Source organism: Gouania willdenowi, chromosome 5 (genome assembly GCF_900634775.1).
Source record: "Gouania willdenowi chromosome 5, fGouWil2.1, whole genome shotgun sequence".
NCBI classification, from domain to species: domain Eukaryota; kingdom Metazoa; phylum Chordata; class Actinopteri; order Blenniiformes; family Gobiesocidae; genus Gouania; species Gouania willdenowi.
In genome coordinates, this window is record NC_041048.1 from 7,516,238 (window position 1) to 7,536,867 (window position 20,630).

General features: G+C 36.4%; 1 protein-coding gene across 17 annotated transcripts in view; it reads right to left on the reverse strand.

Moving 5' to 3' along the window:
• The window catches only part of rap1gapb (RAP1 GTPase activating protein b), a 121,535-nt gene that overhangs the window by 20,776 nt on the left and 80,129 nt on the right, over positions 1 to 20,630 (reverse strand). For 11 of the 17 annotated variants that reach the window (XR_003674048.1, XR_003674049.1, XR_003674052.1 and 8 more), the window contains 5 exons: positions 15,071 to 15,164; positions 4,658 to 4,705; positions 2,857 to 2,895; positions 2,574 to 2,762; positions 2,271 to 2,374 (listed from right to left, as the gene is read on the reverse strand). Coding sequence is in view for 1 of the 17 variants with exons in the window: in XM_028446246.1 (XP_028302047.1) it covers positions 2,271 to 2,374; positions 2,574 to 2,762; positions 2,857 to 2,895; positions 4,658 to 4,705; positions 15,071 to 15,164 (474 nt within the window). In the remaining 16 variants the exon portion in view is untranslated. Of the gene's footprint in view, positions 1 to 2,270; positions 2,375 to 2,573; positions 2,763 to 2,856; positions 2,896 to 4,657; positions 4,706 to 7,182; positions 7,219 to 8,477; positions 8,759 to 15,070; positions 15,165 to 20,630 lie in introns of those variants that run through there. The other 6 variants (XR_003674051.1, XR_003674055.1, XR_003674050.1 and 3 more) reach the window with 6 other exon arrangements.

A 20,630-nucleotide genomic window follows, 5' to 3' on the forward strand; every position in this document is an offset into this window, starting at 1 on the left:
GTACCCCTTTTGAGAAACACTGGTCCAGATAACTGCCAATATTTGTTTTACACTTTATCTTTACAATTATCCTTCCACTGCCTTAAATAGATCCCATGATGTTTACACCTCACCTGACAGTGCTCATAATGTTTCGGTTCATCTGTGAAGGTAAATATGTGACTTTCCTCTATATCATATAAAGCTTATTAACAATAACTGTGTCAGTGAAAACATAGGTGAGATCAGCAGGTTTCCCAGTGGGTGGTGGCCATCCACTGGGAAACATAACACAAAAAGAGGTTGATTTACTGCACACTCTAACACTTTAACACAGAGAGGAGAGTGCTCAGAAAACTGAAGGGCTTCTATTTTATTTTATGAGCGTTAAAATAATACAAAGCAGAGTGGGTTCTGCCTCTGTTCTCCTTCAGTCTGTTTTTAGCTGAATGTGGGGGAGAATTGCATAGGCTTGGGTGGCGGTATTTCGGTCTTCATCCGGTCTCGAATTCGAGAGCATTTTTAATCAGTCTTGTCTTGTTGTCGGACTGGTTGGACTCTATTCTTCTACTTTATTAATGGCATTAATGATCACATGAGGAGAAGCATTTGGAACTGTTGCTGATTAATACTGTTGTAAATTGACTTCAAACATTTACTGTTAGATAACTGATTGTTCTGCCACCTTGGAAATCTTTTCAAGTGCCTTAAAGTTCTAAAGTTCAAGTTTTAAAGTTCTAAAGCTCTAAAGTTTTAACGTTTAAACATGTAAAAGTTAGAGTTAAAGTTCTAAAATCATAAAATTCAAAATTCTGAAGTCAAAATTCTAAAGGTAAAGTTCTAAAATTCTAAAGTTAAAGGGCCCATGTTATGCTAAATCAACTTTTCTGTGCTTTAAACGTGATAAAAGGTCTATTTGGGCTTCATACACATGCCCAGTGTTTTTTTCATGGATTCCCTCAATCGTTAGTTGCTCCTTTCTTACTGCAGGGTGAGCCCAAACACCTCGCTCCAATTTGATGACGCGTTCCCACTTTGATGACGAATTTGACGCAGCACTGAGCTGGAGAAGCCGCGCCTCCAGGAAGCTCTCTGCCGTGATTGACATGTAAACAGACACGCCCACGAAGGTGAGCATTTCAGCGTCCTTCGCGCAGTGCTATGTATGTATTTTCTACAGTCTATGTATGTACAGGCAAACGCCCCGCCCCCACACTCTGTCTCATGTTTATAAAGCAGCATGAGCTCGGCTACGGAGTGGGTGGGCCGTCCTCTGGCCCTACATCACCGTGCGGGGAGGAGGAAGTCAGTCCCCCGTTTATAGACACGCCCACTCACTCAAATCAGCCTGTTTGTGTAGAGTTGCTCAGAAAGTGACTTTTCAGAGGCTAAATCTTTGGAAAACAGGCGAGTTTTGGAAAATAAACCTCACATATTATGTTTTTGGGGTTCTTAGAACAAATGGAGATGGGTGAAAAATAGCATGACATGGGACCTTTAAAGTTCTATAGTCAAAACAGTTCAAAGTTCTAAATCTGAAGTTAAAGTTTGAAAGTTTTACATCTCCAAAGTATTAAAGTTCTATAATTCTAAAGTTAAACTTCATCATGCAAATACATTTGGAATTTAAAATCCAATGCAGCTGGATTTTTTTAGGGGTTTAGTGACGGATTTGACAGAATGTTAAGACATGTTAAGAAGGATTAAAACATGTAAACACTTTATGTTGTCTATCGAGATTCTGGTTCTACCTAGCCCAGAAACCAGACGGAAATCTATCTGTATTACAGCTATAAACAGAAATCTATCAGTATCTATCTGTATTACAGCTAGATCTAGATCAGTCGCTGGTACAGGGGCTGAGTCTGGAATTGTTCCAGGCTAGGTTCTACCTATAGTACCTACTGTTACTACCTACATGAATGTTACGATTAGTAATTGACTGAGTATAGAACAGCATATTTTGGTGTTTCTTTGTGACCTTTCAGGGCTGTATCCTGACCTGTACTGTACATATAAGCTCCAGAACCTCTGAAGCCATCATTATAATAAGAGGCAATATGAGATCACTTGAATCATCAGACAAAACGAAAGTTGAACAGAATCAATGTTTTTGAGAGAAATGTAAAATGGGGAATAGTCACTGATTCAGTTTGAGCTCAATGCTTCGAGAAACCTTCAAAAAATTGGGACATAAGATCATTAGAATTACTATAATCAAGTGGAGCAAATATAAGAAACACAATTAACGGCAATGACAAAAAAGATATAAAAAGAATAGTAAACTGCACCGAAGCATGAGACGCAGATGCTCCTGATCCCCAATAACATCGTACTTCATTGAAAACACCAAGTGGCCGAGGGCTGCATCCATCGTGTAGTAATTAAAATGTTCCTGGAGGGCAAAAGCAGAGGAAACGTTGAGAATATATCAGAGCAGGAAAAATATATAACCATACACTGTGATAACATTAACGTTTTTGTATTTCTAAGGCACAGATCCAGTACTTGAAATTTTTCATTGTACTCTCATGCATCTAAACTGACAAAAATGGAGAACACATCAACCCAAAAAGGTTTTTCTTTGCTCTCACCTTTCCCATGAAATGTTTTCTATAGATCTTAGCCATACTGTTCGTCTCCAGCTTGATTTGGGCGGAGGGACAAGGGGGCTGTTCCACTGCTGCTGGATCTTTGGGGGTTTGATGGTTCGTGCCTTCTATCCAGTAGCCTCCAAACTGTGGCAGCAGGATGAGAGGAAAAGGACTCCTGCGTCCCAAAACCTGAAATCATTTTAAAAAGGAATGGTACCCCAACAGTGTTATATGTTTAAACCTATGACTGCAGTGTGTTTAAGCTCTAATATACTGTACCTACCTCATGAACACTGGGATAAGGAATGTAGTCTTCCTCTGTCTAAAGTGATAAAAAAATAAATAAAGATGAGTCAGTCGTACAAACAGTCTACGGACATCTAAACAGTGGTATCACTGAATCTATATTCATAGATGTACAGATTCTACAGTTGTAAGATAACAAAGAAGTAGAAGGATAAGGGTATTAGATATGTGTTGCTCTTTGTATTAGGGAGTTTAAGCAAGGGTGGGTTTTGCGTCGGCTACGTTACCCAGACACAGCTCTGTACGTCGTTGTTTGAGACTTTAGCCATAGATCTGGTTGGAGCTTGCCATAGCAGCATAACATACAACATAGAAACACCCACTTTCTTGATGTAGATACGGCACAGTTCAGGGGAGTAAATCAAATAGTTTTCTTTTGTGCGAGTACGGTATTTTTTTAAAGCAGCGTTGCATTACTTTCCGACTGTAAACAAGGTTTGAAATATTGAGTTTCCAGTAATTACCGTTCAATATTATTTTTTCACTTAAAAATATGTCAATGATAAATCTAAGTGTTAAATCTAAATGTTAAATTTAAATGATAAATCTAAATGTAAAATTTAAATGTTAAATCTAAATGTAAAATGTCAATGTTAAATCTAAATGTAAAATGTCAATGTTAAATCTAAATCTAAATATTAAATGTTAAATCTAAATGTTAAATCGAAATGTTAAATCGAAATATTAAATGTCATTGTTAAATGTTAAATCTAAATCTAAATGTTAAATCTAAATGTTAAATCTAAATCTAAATGTTAAATGTGAACATGAAATGTTAAATGTTGTCTAAATGTTAAATGTTAAAATCTAAATTTATCCACATTCTACCTCATTGTTGTTCGTTATTTGTTATTTGTTATGTCTTTAGTTAAGTTATTTGTTGTATAGTATTGCTAGTTGTTTTTTTTTTTGTGTGTTTGTTGTGTGTTTTAAGTGCTCTTTTTATGCACTGCAGGTTTGCACTGGGGGTTGGGGGGGATTGCTATTTCATCTGTGCTGTATGTTTAACATGGGGCATATTTGACATTAAAGAACCTTGAATCTTGAATCCTTGAATAAATGTTAAATCTAAATGCTAAATCGAAAGGGTGAATTTGCATATTCACTAAATATTTAGTTTCACCCATGACACTTACATGTACGTAGATTTAACATTTAACATTGACATTTAGCATTTAGATTTAGATTTAACATTTAACATTAAACATTGACATTTAGCATTTATATTTAACATTTAGTTTATATTTATATATATATATATTTATATTTAGCATCTAGCATTTAGATGTAGATTTAATAGTTAGATTTAACATGATATTTTTACAAGATTTTACAAATTTTGCTGTAAATCTGGTCAAAAGTAAAAAAAATTTAAATTCACATACATTTTTTAAACTTGTTTTTTTTTTTTTGCTAAATGTTGCAAAAAGTATCTGTTTATTTTAGGATGCGCAGCTTTACAATCGGTGCCCCATAAGAATGTCATATTTTACATTCTAGTCATTCCAAAAGGAATGTGTTATAAACTAATTGCTCCTCCAGGCTCAACTTCATGCGTTCCTGTTTGAGACTCATTATTCTTCTTCAATAGTCTGTAACTTCAGACCCTTTGACAGTAGAAAATGATGCAATTTGTCCTTCAAGCTATAGTCCTCCTAGTCAGTAATGGCCAATCCTGAAGCCTGTGAAGAGCTGATAAGGGAAGGTTTCCAACTGTGCTGCTACAGGTGCATAACCAAACCTTAGAGGGACGACGTGGAGATGATTTCTGTACTCACTTTCAAGGGGGGAGGGAGGGAACATCTTTGCTCATCCATTCTGCAACCCTGCAGGAAGAGGAAGTAAAAAAAATAATCATAAAAATGACATGACGCTGAAGGCATAAACAGATCTAACATATGCACATTTACTCCTAGTGACATATTTCCATCATACTGTTAATCATCAATGCCCCACAAAATAGTACTATGGAGCAGCAGAGCAGGAGATAGTTTAAAAAATATACAATACTAGTGAGTTTTATTTGGCAAGCTTAAATACCAGACGTCAACGCTTAGTAAAGAGAGGAAAACTGGATACAAAAGATAAACAGAGGTTTGTGAGAACAAGAAGAGAAATGCCATCGAGGCATATCGCCAAACTTCATTAAACACAAGTTTTTCATCAGAATTGCCAAAAAATGTGTTCCTATCAACTACGGTAACTTGAGCTGAAAATTAATTAGTATTACGTTAAAATCCTCTTTGTGTTTCTAGTCTATCACTTCTGTTTTGTGCTGCGTTGATCACTCTTTTACAAAGTGGGAATTGTTAAAATGCGGCTTTGACAAACAGTTCCTGAGTCGTCAAAGAATTAGGAAGTAAAAGCCAAACAAAAGCGTTGATGAACATGCCTTTATCTGAAATATGGCCTGAGATGAATGTATCAACTTGAAATTGAAATTACTGTTTTGAAACTGAGAGAGTAACTTCAAATTGTGTTTTTTCAATTGCACTTCAAGGAAACACACTTCCGGTTTGCAAGGTTGAGCAATCAATCACTGATTCATGGAGCTCCTGTTTACGTCTGAAAAAAACTGCTTTGAACCAGAAGTGCGAGACAATTTTTTTTCAACAGGAAAAAATACAATTTCAAGTTCCTAATTCAGTTTCAAAACATTAAATTCATGTTCAAGTTCTTACTTTCAAATTCAATGCCAACTATTCAAATTCAGTTTCTGGTGGCACAAATGTCAGCCCAGACTGGACGCTCTCGCCACGTGTACAATCAAAAACACACATTACGCACCCATTTAGAATTCTTGCACTCAAAGAGTAAACAACCCCCTATGATTTCAACATGTTTTCCATTTTCAGATGCTCAGCATAGACGAGAGTGAGTCATGACGACGTGATCGCTGTCACAAATTTTTACAGCAACACTGAGAACCATCATATATACGAGAAGGTAAATGCCTCGGACGACTGTTTACATCAAAGAGTAGCTCATGGAAGAGCTACGTCGTCCTGTTTTCTCATTCAATGCTTTCTGGCGGTTGTAAGTGTGTAATAGTAACACTTTGCTGTGATTCCTGACGACAGAGACAAAACTGTATCCAACTAATAGGAAACAAATTGTTCAGCACATTCAGGGGGGGGGGGGGGGGTAGGGCTTCATCGTCAGTCGACTGAATCTATTGCAGAAAGAGTCAACAGAAATATACAGCCGAAGAGAAAAGACAAAAAAGAAAAGGACAATGTATTTGTGTATTGTAAATACACGCAGACAAATTTGATGTGATAAATGCGTAACGACCACATGTTCACATGAGTTCTGGTCAGAGGTGTAAAAAGTACCGATGTATCCTATTCCAGGAGAAGTACTGTTACTTGACTGAAATTGTACTCAAGTACAAAAACAAGTATGTCATACATAAAATACTGAATTACAAGTAAAAAGTAGCTCAATTAAATAGTACTCATAGTAAAAGTCACAGTTATTTTCACCCCTCCACGTTTATTCTTGGTAATAAATGTCACCACGGTTCCCTTGCATACAGTAAACATCTCATGTAGAAACTTAAAAAGGACGAAACCAAATCTTGCACAATTGGAACTTCCTTTCCACAAAAGCATCTGTATAAAATAAAAGGTTTGTCAAAATGTATAATCCTTTAAAAAATAAATAAATAAATAACACCAATAAATTACATTTGAAGTAAAACCATTCTGAGGCTCTAAATATAGCTACATTTATTAACTGTGAAACTCAGAAACAAACCTCTATTCGGTGCTGTTTTGGCACGCTGCATTACATGTAATCTGATTGGTCGGCTTTGATGTGATGCATTTGATTGTTGTCTGGTCATTTAATTTTCTGTGGTTTTACAATGTTCGTTGATCATTTTAATACAAAAAAACAATAATTTACACAGCAACAGTTGGGTGTAGAAATGTAATGAATTACTTTACTTATTTTAAAATTAAAACATTTTAGAATTCCGATTTAGAAATATACTGAAAAAAGTCCAATAAAAGCTACTCAATTACAGTAACGTGAGTACTTGGTAATTGGTTACTTTCACCTCTGGTTCTTGTGACAAATTATAGTTTTGTTTTTATTAGTTGACAAAAATATCATTATATTTTGATATTTTTTTAAAATCAATTATAGTCTAGTTTTTGTTACTAAAAAAATCTAATCAACAAAAGCTAAGATGACATTTTTTAGTCAACAAAACTAGCACTCAGAAAAGTTTGAGGAGGAGATTGTAAGATTGTAGATGTTAGAGCGGTTAGCAGTGAACACAGGAGACGCACAGTACCTGCATCCTCTCGATCATGGCAAACAGCTCCGAGCTCTGGAGGAAAGAGTTGAAAAAGCGGGTTTGATCTGAATCTGTTTTGTTGATATTTCCCTGTTCTTCACTCCTCATCCATCAGCACCAGTTCTCAGTGGGAAAGCCTGCTTTGCATCGTCAGAAACAGAGAAACGCGTCCTGTTGGAATCTCCAGCAGCTCCATCTTGCCTTGTTTTTACAGGGACGGCATTCCCTGATGCATCAGCTGCCTCAGTTGACTCCCATTACACTGAGACTTCACTTAATGCCAGGAGAATTGTTTTTCCACGCTTCAAAGCAAACTGTAAACAAGTACGTCTTAAGGGGGGAATCAGCTCCAGAGTGTAGCTAAAGCCAACAGCTCATCTGACTGCACACTTTGGCCAAATTAGGTGGAAAATTTGATGAGAACTTAAACTTAACTTAATTTAAATATGTGTTATTTAGAGAGGACATTGGTCACATTAGCTGAATGTGTCTAAGACACCTATTCCCAGCAGTGGGTAAAATAAAACTAATAGAAATAAAAATAAAAAACGTTCAATGATCTGACAATTTAAACTATGCAACCGTCACCTTTTTAAAAGTGTACCTGTAAGTCATTAAAAAGCTTTTCTCATCCACTACTGATGCCAGTGTGACCCAAAAAACTCTGCAAAAGTGACATTTCTGCAGTTTTCACAGACTGAAAGTTGTTGACAAAACAAATATACAAGATTAATTAGTACATTTTTTAACCAATTGCCTAGTTAAAAGTGTCTTCTCTTCCATTCGTTTTTAATGCTTTCGTATTGTTGGGCTCTTGTTTTGAAGTTAAGTTAAGTTAAGAAGTTAAGTGAAGGTATGGTCAGTAGCGCAATGGCGGGTCTCAGAAAATCTCCAAAACGACTGCATGAAATGCGTTTCCGTGAGTTTTATGGATGAAATGACCACATGATGATATTCTACTTGGTCACTTTCTTGCTTGAAATGTTTTCAGAACTTTTAAAGGTGGAGAATCAACGGTGATATTTTGCCTCAGTGTGCTTCAGGTTCGAAATGCGTCTTGGGAAACTTGGATTTATACCTCGGTAAGAACGGTCATCATCCTCATTGAGTTTGAAGTGCATATTATAGAGTATGGCATTTCAAACACAGCCCATGTCACTTAGACTACTACATGCCTGGTTCAGAAAGACTCTTTACTGGCCATATACTGTATCTTGGAAAGTTTATTCTTCAAAGAAGAATGAAAAACTAAGCTTTTTTTGCCTTGAGATTGCAAAAAGTTAAATACTCACATCACTGAGACATCGCCTTGTGCGGAAAAGCCTCCTGGGAGGACTGTTGAGAACCTCATACAAAAAGAGACTCCTCGACATCCTGAGCTCACTCATCCTCCCCACTCACACAGATACAAGCAAGGTAACAAAGAGTGAGCGCATCCATATACCAGCGACAAGAGACAGACGCTTCCCATTCACTGTCACTCTGTAGACCTATAAACATGTGCTGTAATTGGAGAATATCATTTCCTTCCCTTCCTCTTTTCATGCAAAGAACCGTTTTGCAGACACCCTCACGCAGCACTTCTGTGGAAAGGACTAGTGAAAAAAGGAACGATGTACATCCTCCCAAAGGGAACCGTGGAACCTTCTTCTGTTTTTCAAATCCAAACACATTGAATCCCACGTGGGCCAAACATGAGCAAACTTCTCTTTTTTCCTGTATTACCATGTGAGGCTGTTTACTTCCTTGTTTCTTTTTGCCTCATGATTCCCTTGAAAACCAGCCAGAATCACGCACACGCTCAGAAAAGAGCTTGAAACTCACCTCAAATCTAAATCCAAATATGATTAAATAACTTATCCTTTTTTATAAATTAGAAGTGTAAAAAAATAAAATGAAAGTGTGGTAATACTGTAGATGTTTAGTGTGTGGTGCCGAATGTAAAAATTCGGTCACTCTTTCACAGTCAACATATTTTGAACATTTAGCTCATTTTCTTTTCATCCAAGACAATTTCATGTAAAACAGCATGTTCTACATCATTGTTTAAAGAACATGGCATCTACAGAGTGAAGGGGCTTCTTGTCTGAAGCAGGAGGACTTTAACGTTTTACATATTACTTGGTATATCTGATGCATTTCTGTGTCTGTCTTTTTGCTGGCACTACTCTAAGGGGTGAGTATATCACTGTTAAAAATGTGTACACATGAAAAATAAATCGAAATGAAAGTGTTAAATCTAAATGTAAAAGTGAAATCTAAATGTTAAATCTAAATCTTGAATCTAAATCTAAATGTTAAATCTAAATCTAAATGTTAAATCTAAATCTAAATGTTAAATTGGTCATCAAGTGTAAAACTGTTTAGAACCTGTTAGTGTTTAGATTTAACATTTACATTTAGAATTAACATTTACATTTAGAATTAACATTTAGATTTAACATTTAGATTTAGATTTAATATTTACAGTTAGATTTAATATTTACAGTTAGATTTAACATTTACATGTAGATTTATTTTTCATGTGTACACATTTTTAACAGCGATATACTCACCCCTTAGAGTAGTGCCAGCAAAAAGACAGACACAGAAATGCATCAGATATACCAAGTAATATGTAAAACGTTAAAGTCCTCCTGCTTCAGACAAGAAGCCCCTTCACTCTGTAGATGCCATGTTCTGATACACAGACACGCATCCCTGGAAATGATCTATGTGTGTGTGTGTGTGTGTGTGTGTATAGCTAAGCATGAAGCATACATGAGGAGGTAGAGCAGAGATAAAGACAAAGAAAGCACTGAGGGATTGAATGGGAGCTGGTGTTCTGTGAGAGCAGGACTTCCAACATCAGATATCAACACTGACCTACTTCCATAGAAGAAAACAATCCAAACACTTTAAAAAGGACTGGGTACACAATACACAAAATAAGTCTTAACACACAAATCGACAACAAAAACATACAAAATGACTTAATAGACACAAAACAACAAAAAATACACAAAACTATACCAAAAACACACAAAAAAACTACAAATAGCTAAAAAACACACACAAAAAACAGCAAAAGTACACAAAAATGACTCCTAAAAATAACTCATAAAAGAGAAAAAACACACAAAGACTGAAAAATATACAGTCGACAACAAAAATACACAAAATGAATCCAAAACCACACAAGACGAGTACAAATAACTAAGACATATAGAAAATGACAACACAAATGCACAAAAACGATCCCAAAAATACACAAAACAACAAAAGAATTGGTCATTACACATAGAGCAACAACAAAAACATACAAAATGACTCAAAACAACAAAAATACACAAAACTATACCAAAAACACACAAGAAAAACACACACAAACAGAAAAAGTAGACAAAAATGATTCCTAAAACACACAGAAACATACAAAATGACTTAATAGTCACAAAACCACAAAAATATACAAAATTACAACCAAAAATACACAACAAGAAAACACACAAAACAACACAACACAGAAACTACTACGCAATAAAATTCAGGTGAATAATCATATTTAATCATGTTTTATTCCCCTATAGATGTTTTAAGTTGTTCAGGTTTCAGAGACAATACGGAGCCACAGCAGTGAGTGAGCATCACTGGCAGTTAGCCTGGGGGAGCGAGGGGAGGTGGGGTTTGGGTTCCTGAGAGTTGATTACCAGCAATTACAGTGAGTGTGTGTCTGGCCGAGTGTGTGTTTGGACGAACAACAGGAAAATTTGAACTAATTTCCAGTTCCAATGATAGACGTGGTAAAAGGAGACGTTATAGTAATGATGCATGCATACTGATATATTCATACATCAACTATGAGAGCAGGGCTTCATTACCTCTGGAGCAATATTTGAAATTTCATAGACAAATTGCCGATGATATGCACCCGCAGCGTTACCCACACAGTCCCTCTCTTTCCATTTCTACATTTCACTCTCACAGTTGTTGCTTCCTTACAGGCAAACATTGGAGTGAAAAGTAACTCTCATAGAGGGTCAATCAATCGGCTCACCAACAACAATAATTATTCAGTAAAAAAAAACTGATCTATCTATTCATCACAGCCATCACAGACCAATGCATTTACTCCTATATTTTAGGTTTTAAAATCAGGGGTTCTCAAGCTTTTTTGATTCATTGAGGGACGCCTTACATCAGTAAGATCAATTAAACACAATTTACTGCCATTTGTAGCCTTCAATGCCTTTGAAATACACTTTCAACTTAAAGAGTATAACTATAAACCCAGAGGCAAAAAACTGGGAGGGGGTCACCAGATGCCTTCAAGAAAGCAAAAAATTTTTTTTGAACAGTTTGAGCCAATTTTTGGTTATTTTTACCCTTTTTCTGCAACTACACCAAACTTGCCATATTTGAACCTATCACATTTTCGTACCATATTTTTGCTCCTTTTAATGCATTTTTGCTACATTATTCCCCTTTCTGCCACTTCTCCTTCAATTTTCAATACATTTCATGCAGATATGTTTTTTCCACTTTCAAGTCATATTCGGTACTTATAAACCCTTTCCATCACTCAATGTTGCATATGTTGTCCCATTATTATCACTTTTAACCTCTTTTCACTGTATTTCATGCTTATGTTTGCCAATTTACCCACATTCGCGAATTGTCATGCCCATTATTTGACATTTTATGGTAATTTTTACGTCAATTTAAGCCAATATTGACACTTTGACCCTTTTTACCACTTTTTTTGTCCTCTCTAATTTGCAACTTTTAACCATTTTTTGTGGTTTTTAAAATACCATTTTACCATCTTTTCCATCACTTTTAAGTTATTTCTGATTAAAACAAGGATTTACATCTTTAAGATGACAATATGCTATATTACTATATGGCCCAAATAATAATAAACTTCCTGGATAACAGTGGATATTATTCAGATAAATAAATAAATGTGTTTATCACAGATTCATAGAACAATGGACCATCATTTTGGTGACTTTATAAATGGACCCCAAAAAGCTCTCCCCTTTATTACTCCTTATGGATGGACCTGTTTCCACGTCTTTGTTGAACCACCTTCAGGTACAGTGGGGGTCGCTGGTCTTTGGAACCTTTATTTTGGGGGTCGTGGGCTGAAAAGGTTGAGAACCACTGCTCTAAGCTATAGCTTCCAGTTTGAAAACAACTGTTTTAGATCATCCATTTATGCATGTGTTTGGATTTTTTGCAAGAAAAATCAGGAAATTCCCAGCATTCCCACCTTTTCACCACCATATGATAGAAAAACACCAAACAAAGACAGCAGCTCTAGTCCTCAGTCAATTTAGCAGCTCATTAATCTTGTGTAAATGACATTTCCAGAGCACATGTGGCAGAAATAAAAACCAAAAGGGGCCTTCAGTGGTATATACTGTATGCACTGAAGAGGAGCAATTGCTGCACATCTATATTAGTCCCATGCTCCTGTGACAGAGGGCACACTCTGCTGTCAGGCACCGCAGTGGCCTGCCAACTACAGCAACCACCCAGGGTGAGGGCAGTGAGACACTTTTCACCCGGAGGTAACATCGGAAAATCCTGCACGGCCTATTGTGGGATAAAGAAAAAACCCATTGGGAATCAAAATGCATGGATGGAGCATTAACGTTCTCTATTCCTTAATGTGAGGAAATGGATGCACAGTGAATGATATTCATGTTTTAATCGTTGAACCGAAAATGAAATGCAACACAGACAACAAACATGTGACTCAAATCAGAAACCAACAGCAGTATGATGTGCATTGCTATGAATCTGACGATACGATTCACGATATGATAAATCCCGATACAGAACAATACGATATACACTGAAATATATCGCAATATCAATAATGGCAAATTTCACCTTTACAAGTACAAAACGGTATGGAATACAATTTATTAATTATTCAAGTATAAATATATATATATATATATATATATATATATATATATATATATATAAAAAAAAACAAGTGGTATGTTTATCAAACTGTGAAATTACATTTTTCAAAAAAGTTAAACTTTTGCTTCAACAAAATAAATCCTGATTCTGTAGAGGTGTAAAGAATACTAATATATACTACTCAAGCAGAAGTACTGTTACTTGATTGAAATTATACTCAAGTACAAGTACAAGTAAGTCACACATAAAATACTCAAGTACAAGTAAAAGTAGCTAAATTAAATAGTTCTCAAAAAATAAGTTAGATAGTACGGAGCCCCAGACATGACGTGGTAAAAAAAAAAAAATAATAATAATTTGTGGCCACGAAATACTAATTCGAGGCCACAAAATACTAATTTGTGCATATGAAATTCTACGTTCCAGGTGGTTAGCGACTTGTTGCTGTAGCAACGGCACATGCATTCAAAGAGAAACAGGTGCTGAGCTGCTCTCGTGGAAACCGTGTTGCTTTAGTTCATGTTGTACAACCATTAAAAGTGTTAATACGTGAGTGTATGTTAGCGCTGTGTGTATAGACGCATCACATGCACAACACCGGACTTTTCGATGCAAATTAAACTCACCGCGGCTGTTGTAAACAGGAAATGACGTGTTTTTGCACGTTTGTGTCGCTTGTTCATATTTTACAATTTAAAATCTGTACTATAATTTGATGAAACAATGGACACGTGTGTACAATATGTCTCATAAAGAAAACATTTTAAATAGCTTCAACGGGGCGACAGGGTGCCACCCTCCACCAGGTTGTTGGCAGTGTCTCAGTCCCTGCCGGGATACACTGTGCGATTTTTTTCAATCGTTGCACTCAGCTCCAGCTCAAACTGTGCGACTCGGATGCAGAGCTCGAATGTGCGCAGCTCACGGTGCATGTTCTCACACTGTACGAACCGACACTCTGACACAATCTGACTGCTCACACTGTATGTTCATACACGACACATCAGGGTCTTGTTTCCGGAAATGCATCGTACAAATTAGAAGAAGAAGAAGAACACTGAAGCGTCGCCATTAAAACAGACGAAGAAGAAAAACCCGAAAGCGGAGAGACACTCGCAAATCTCAGCAAAAAGAGCTTTAAAAAGAAAAGACGGTGATGTGATGGACCAGGAGCTGACTGGACAGACGTGGGCACGACAGTCTGTCAATTTTACAGCGGTCCTACGGTGTTCGCGCACGCACAGTGTGGGCGTTTACAGTAAGCCGGTCCGTGGCACTGCTTCAACTGTGCGATACCCTCACGAGGAGCGACTGGATTTCAAACATTGGATTAATTTTGTGTATTTTTTTCAGTCATTCTGTGCATTTTTGCCATTTTGTGTGGTTACTGGGGGCTGCACAAAACTAGACCGAGGGCCACATGTGCCAGTAGCCAGTGCCTGCAATTTAATCCAACAATATAAATTAAAACATAGCAGCTCATGTGAGTGTTTGAAACCACAGACAGTTGAGAGTTTACTTCTCTGTGGCGCAGTGCGAGCGCTCCCAATCAGTTTCACTTTTAGCAGCCGTTACATTGTCTTTATAACATGATCTGACATATTGTGACTCAATGCGATGCAACAGCGCACTATCACCTTAAATGGAATACTTCTAGTCAGAACAGTGAAGAAAGTGCCTGTTAATGATTTACTGCTGCTGCTGCTGTGATAAACACACACGTTGAAACATATGCATGAAGACCCTAAAAACAGCCTGTTTTTAGAAGCGGTCTGAAAGCGACGTTTGAGAGGGCTAAAATTCCAGAAATTAGGCGAGTTTGGGAAAATAAACCTCAAATACGATGTTGTTGGGGTTCTTAGAACAATTGGAGATGGGTGAAAATTTTCATAATACTGGACCTTTAATGCAATAGTGAGCCTGTGTAAAATCGATAGCAGTACATCTGAGCTACAGTATGCGTTACCTTGAAAATTACAGAAGGAGGAAAGAGGAGAAAGGGGTTTGCAGGTGAGTTCTCTACTTCATCTGGGATGCGAGGAATCCTTCCATCCTGTTTCCTAGAATCAAAGAGAAAGTGGTCAGAGCTTTTTTTTTTTTTCCATTTACAAAACGAAAGCATAGAAAAAGCATCAATCGATTCATAAATACAAAGCAGAAATCTCATCTTTTTCTTTTTTAGATACGCTCAGTGAGATCAGAGCCCAGTGCAGATTGATACGAAGCAGCACAGCAAAGACACCTCAAGCTTTAATCCCCCCTCCACTCCGTCTATGTCCCTCTGAGCTGTTTCTCCACTCACCGTGATTGGAGAAAATTACTAGTCAGACTAGGATTCTGGTCACAGCATATTACTTCACACTTGGTCTCACACAACAATCAGGTGCTGGAACTGGCAACATGCATGCATTCCTGTTCACACCCTCACATAAACACTGCGTTAACCCAAAACGATACAAAGAACAATGTCTAAAGCTGTTATATTGTATGTCTGAGGACCATAGTGGGCAAAAAAAATGCATTTTCACTCATACATTTCTTTAATGTCACAAAACAACAATGGCAACAAAGGCAAAGCACCCCGATGAATGTGTCTGATTTAAAAGAACAGATTTTTATTTTTATTAAACAGCAGATTACTCGCCTGGGGTATTGGTTATAAAATTGAGAAATGCTGTTCTTGCTTTCGTTTTGGCTGAGTTCAAGTAAATAAAATGACTGTCAGCGTGAATTGAACTATTTTACTTTGATTCAGCTCAGACAAAATTGGATTATGATGTAACTGATGCATGTGTAATTTGGTTCACAGAGAAAAAGCTTACAGTGTTTCGGAGCGAGATGAGATTTCTTCCTACGCTGAGTCGTGGCAGCTTTTTAAAGCATTATTTGCATTATTTTTTTTCTTTCTAAAAACACATATGGAGATGCAGTTTAATTATGTTTTACAAATTGTGCAAATAAAAAGGTCATTTCTTAAGGTTTTATTATTCAGGGGAATTTTATCGTCTTTCTACTTATTGATTTTCCCTGAAAGAGACTGATTCACATTCTGATTTATTTATTTATTTTTGTTATTTGATTGAGCCACAACACTAATATTACAACCAGGGAAAAAAAAAAAAACTAAATAGTTGGTAATATCAGCAGTAAAATGTGGTTTAGGGATGCAAAAAAAAATTGAACAGAAATCTAAATTATGAGAAAAGGACCCTTAACCCTCCTATTATACTTGGGGTCATTTTGACCCCATTCAATGTTTATCATTAAAAAAATAATAGTTGACCATTTTACTAATTTTATGGATACAATTGATTCAGCATAAAATTATTATGATGATATTTTTTCAATGTGCTGAGTGCATATTTCACACAATGATGTTCCTCTGGGGTCAATTTGACCCCAAGCTGTTTTAGCTGTGTAAAACTGTGTGTGACCCATGTGTGATCTTACATCTTGTGTGTATTGCAATCTGCACATTCTCGCTCTCTCTCTCTCTGTTGTCCTCGAGGAAAAGGTTTCTATTCAAAATTTTGGAACAGCTCTTTCACAGTGAAACCGATGTAGAGGAGAATGAGTCTGAAACTTGATCGTGGATAACCCCAAATATAATGCAGACAAAAATGAGTAAACACATATGCTTATGAGATGAAAGGGTGGGGGGTGGGTCACCAACATCAATCAACATGGTTACATCCAAAGATTTAGATCAAATATTTTCAAGACGCACTAACTAAGGTTTGACCTGATAGTGGCACTGCAACACTGCAGAAAAGGTCATATCATCACCTCAACAATACGATTTATACTCTTGTGGTCATTCATGTTGTCAGTAAATTTGAGAAGATTTGGATGAAAACAACTCAAGATAAATTAATTCTAATTTAAAAGTTTGGCTTGATGGTGACGCTAGAGAACATGTCAAGGTTTCATTATCAAGAAGTATTAAACAAATAAAGTGCCTGACACAAAAACTTGGGCAACAATTTTCGAAAAAATCATTTTCTGGAGGCAAATATCAGATTTACCCCCAGAGTAAAATGTGATGGTTGAGGATAATAGGAGGGTTAACTAACAAAATGGTTGAAATAAGTGAGATATTTGCATGTACATCATATATAACCAAGCATGTGCTCTTGATACCTGATGAGTAAGGCAAACATCTGAGAATAAAACTCAAAATATTAATAAATGGTCTTACAATTTAACCTTACTAGGATAAAAGGAGGAGAAGCTAAGAAACCGAAAGAGCGACTGAAAGAATGAGATGCTGAAGGAATCCCCTCGGTAGCAGAGGGTGGGACCATTTAAAGCATAAAGAAGAACTCAAACGGTTACTTAAGCTGATTGAGAAGGAGCGTGTCATTAAAAAAAAAGAACTCTCTGATACAAATTCAAAAGCTTTCTCAACAAATATATGAGTGCATATTAGTGAATTAAAGAGGAAAGGTGAGGCAGCACATGTGAAAAGAAACCAGTATCTGAAATGTGTTGGTGGTTGTCGATCTATGTGTGAATGAATGAATGAACATCTGAAATAGCAGGAATGAGTTGAGGTCAACAAACACCAAAAACATGCCATTTAAAACCAAATTATATAGATTAAATGTTATGAAAGGCTTAGAGTAACTTATGAGCATTAAAAACAAACATTTTGTTACACTTCCTTGTAATTGACTGACTGTACTGTTGTAATTTCTATCACGCTAACAATAAATATCTATTTCCCTCACTTAAAAAAAAAAAAAAAAAAAAAAAATCTATTGCGTAATTTTCTCATAACACTCGGTTTGTTCCTAATGATGAGTGCGTGGCACAGGTTGAGTCTGAGCACAGCAGCTGTTACAGGCAGCAGAGGTCACATTGTCAAGCTGATGGAGGCACAAGCCAAACAACACTTTTCTCACAGGGCTTTAAAAATGTGAGAACACACAGCTAGGCTGCACCTAGGTTTCCAAAATTGTCTGAAAACAAGATAAAAAAGTGTAAAAAATATATAAATACAGGCATATAAACAGAAATGGATATATAGATTTTCTTTATTGTCATTCAACATAACATCAGGGATGCATTTGAACGAAATTACGTTGCATTAGCCTCAACAAAAACAGTTGGATAAGCAGCGAGAAATACAAGAGTAAAAAGAATAAAAATTATTTTTTAAAAATCACATTTCTTCATCACCAGTCAGATGACGACATGCTTGCTTAGGCAAGGCAAGAATTTACATGCACAAGGTGTAATTTCCAGCTGAAAACATAATTAATCTTGCATTTACGAGCACCCATTTATCTTCCCTTCACATTCTACACACAGTAGTGTTTTTGAGTCTTTTCACAGACACAGTTGCTTAAATGTGCACCTCGACATGTTTCTTGTACTGACTCACTCGAGCTAATCTAAATATGACCTTTCAGAATGAATACACACTATAATGTAAACCAGTGTTTTTCAACCTTGGGTTTGTGACACATGGGGTCCCTTGAAATGTCTAGTAATTAATTTTACAAATACTGATAGAAAATGCAGTGTATACATTTTCAATTTTCTTTTTTTTTTACTAAAACACAACACAAACTGTATTCTATACTTTCACATTCTCAAATGTAAATCTAGTTCAAATAAAATGCAGTATAAAAATCTGGTTACTCTGTGAGTATGACAAAGATGATAAAAAATTGATTCTAGAAGAAAAAAAAATTATTTGGGGCCGCGAGAAATTTGCGATATCAAAATGTGGTCATGATCCAAAACAAGTTGCTGACCACTGATGTAAATCTTACTCTTTTTTTTAAATCAAAGCTAGAAAGGGATGATAATATCGGCCCACCAATATTTGCCATAAAATGTAATATTGGTTAACATCTGCTCTGCCTCAAGTCTTGTGTAAATGCATTTTCTTGTTAAGGTTTTCCAACCTGACCTTAGATTATAGGTACTTTTCTGTCAAAACAGGAAATACTGAAACATTGTTAGCAACGCATCGAGACATATTAAATAGTGCTTGTTAACTTCTATCCTGTGTGCTAAAGCTATGTCTTTAGGTGTTTTCAGTTGGTACACAGTGTTCATGATGTGTTTCAGTCGTTTTATGCGGCTAAGCTAATGCTAACTTCCATACTCACTGGGTATCTGAATCGATTTGCACCTCATGTACAAACTTAAGGCCTATAATGAATCTTATGTGTGACATGTTTGTTGCACAGTATTGAAAAGTTAAATTTGATTCTTTATTGTTACAGTTGTGCCCAGTGTAAGCCGGAGATGGGCACCGGCAGACCCCCGCGACCCTGAAATACAGGAACAAGCGGGTCTGAAAATGGATGGATGGAGGAATTGTTACAGTTCGACAGTAAACATCATCACGGACTCCGGTTTGTTGTGAGACAACATCAAAAATAAATATGTCACTTTTACCCATTACTTAAATTTAATAAGTGTTCTTAGTTTACACAGATGGCATTTATTTCTAGAATATCCAGTGCGGCATCACATTAAAAGTAGGGTTAACTTGTTATTTCCATAGAGACGTACATAATGTGACCTAAAATTAGGTTGGGAGGGAGGAGGTCTCTGTATATATCGATATCGGTTAACATTGGAATTTGGAAATTTAGTGTTAGATAAAATCGTCAAAAAGCTTATATCAAACATTTCATCAAAACATAATGTAGCTTTATATCTTCTTATGAAAAAGATTGTGACATCTATCTATCTATCTATCTATCTATCTATCTATAAAGCAAGGTTCCTCTGTTTATGTGTGTGTTTGTTCCTCAAATATATCTGCGAATAACGCTCAGATTGACCTGAGACTTTCAACATGGCTGCTGCTTGGTTGAAGGGTGTGCAACGTCGGATTTGTTTTGACACCCCACCCCCACGCCCCACCCCGAGTCGACGGACTCAGTGATGTAATCAGTCCTCTCTCTCCTCAGTGATGATGTCATCAGTCCTAGCTCTCCACAATGATGATGTCATCCCTATGTTCCACTCTTCTGTGACGGCGTCATCAGTCCTAGCTCAACAGTGAGCTATATAAAGTGATGATGTCATCAGTTAACATTAGAACATTGGTCCTACCTCTACAGTGATGATGAAATCAGTCCTACCTCCACAGTGATGATGTCATCCCTCTGTTCCAATCTTCTAATCTTCTAATGTTCTAATATTCCAATGTATTATAGAGAGATATCATCAGTCCTTACCTCTTAAAAGCAAGAAGTGTGTTTGCCTTGGTTGCCAACCGTCATAAAACTACACAGAAGAAGAAGGTGTGTCTGTGTGTGTGCTCCTCAAATATCTCTGCGTATCAGATTCTATAATTACCAGTTTATATAGTTACTGATGATGTTAGACATCAATGACAGCAGACAAATGCATCAATTCTCAGCAAAACATAATTTTCATCTGCCAACATTAAACTGAATCCTGTTGGTTTTTTTTTTTTTCTTTTGCAGTCAAGAAAAGAAAAGATCAGAGACTGACCTAAGAGTTTCAACAAGCTACTTAACTTCCCACTTTTATAT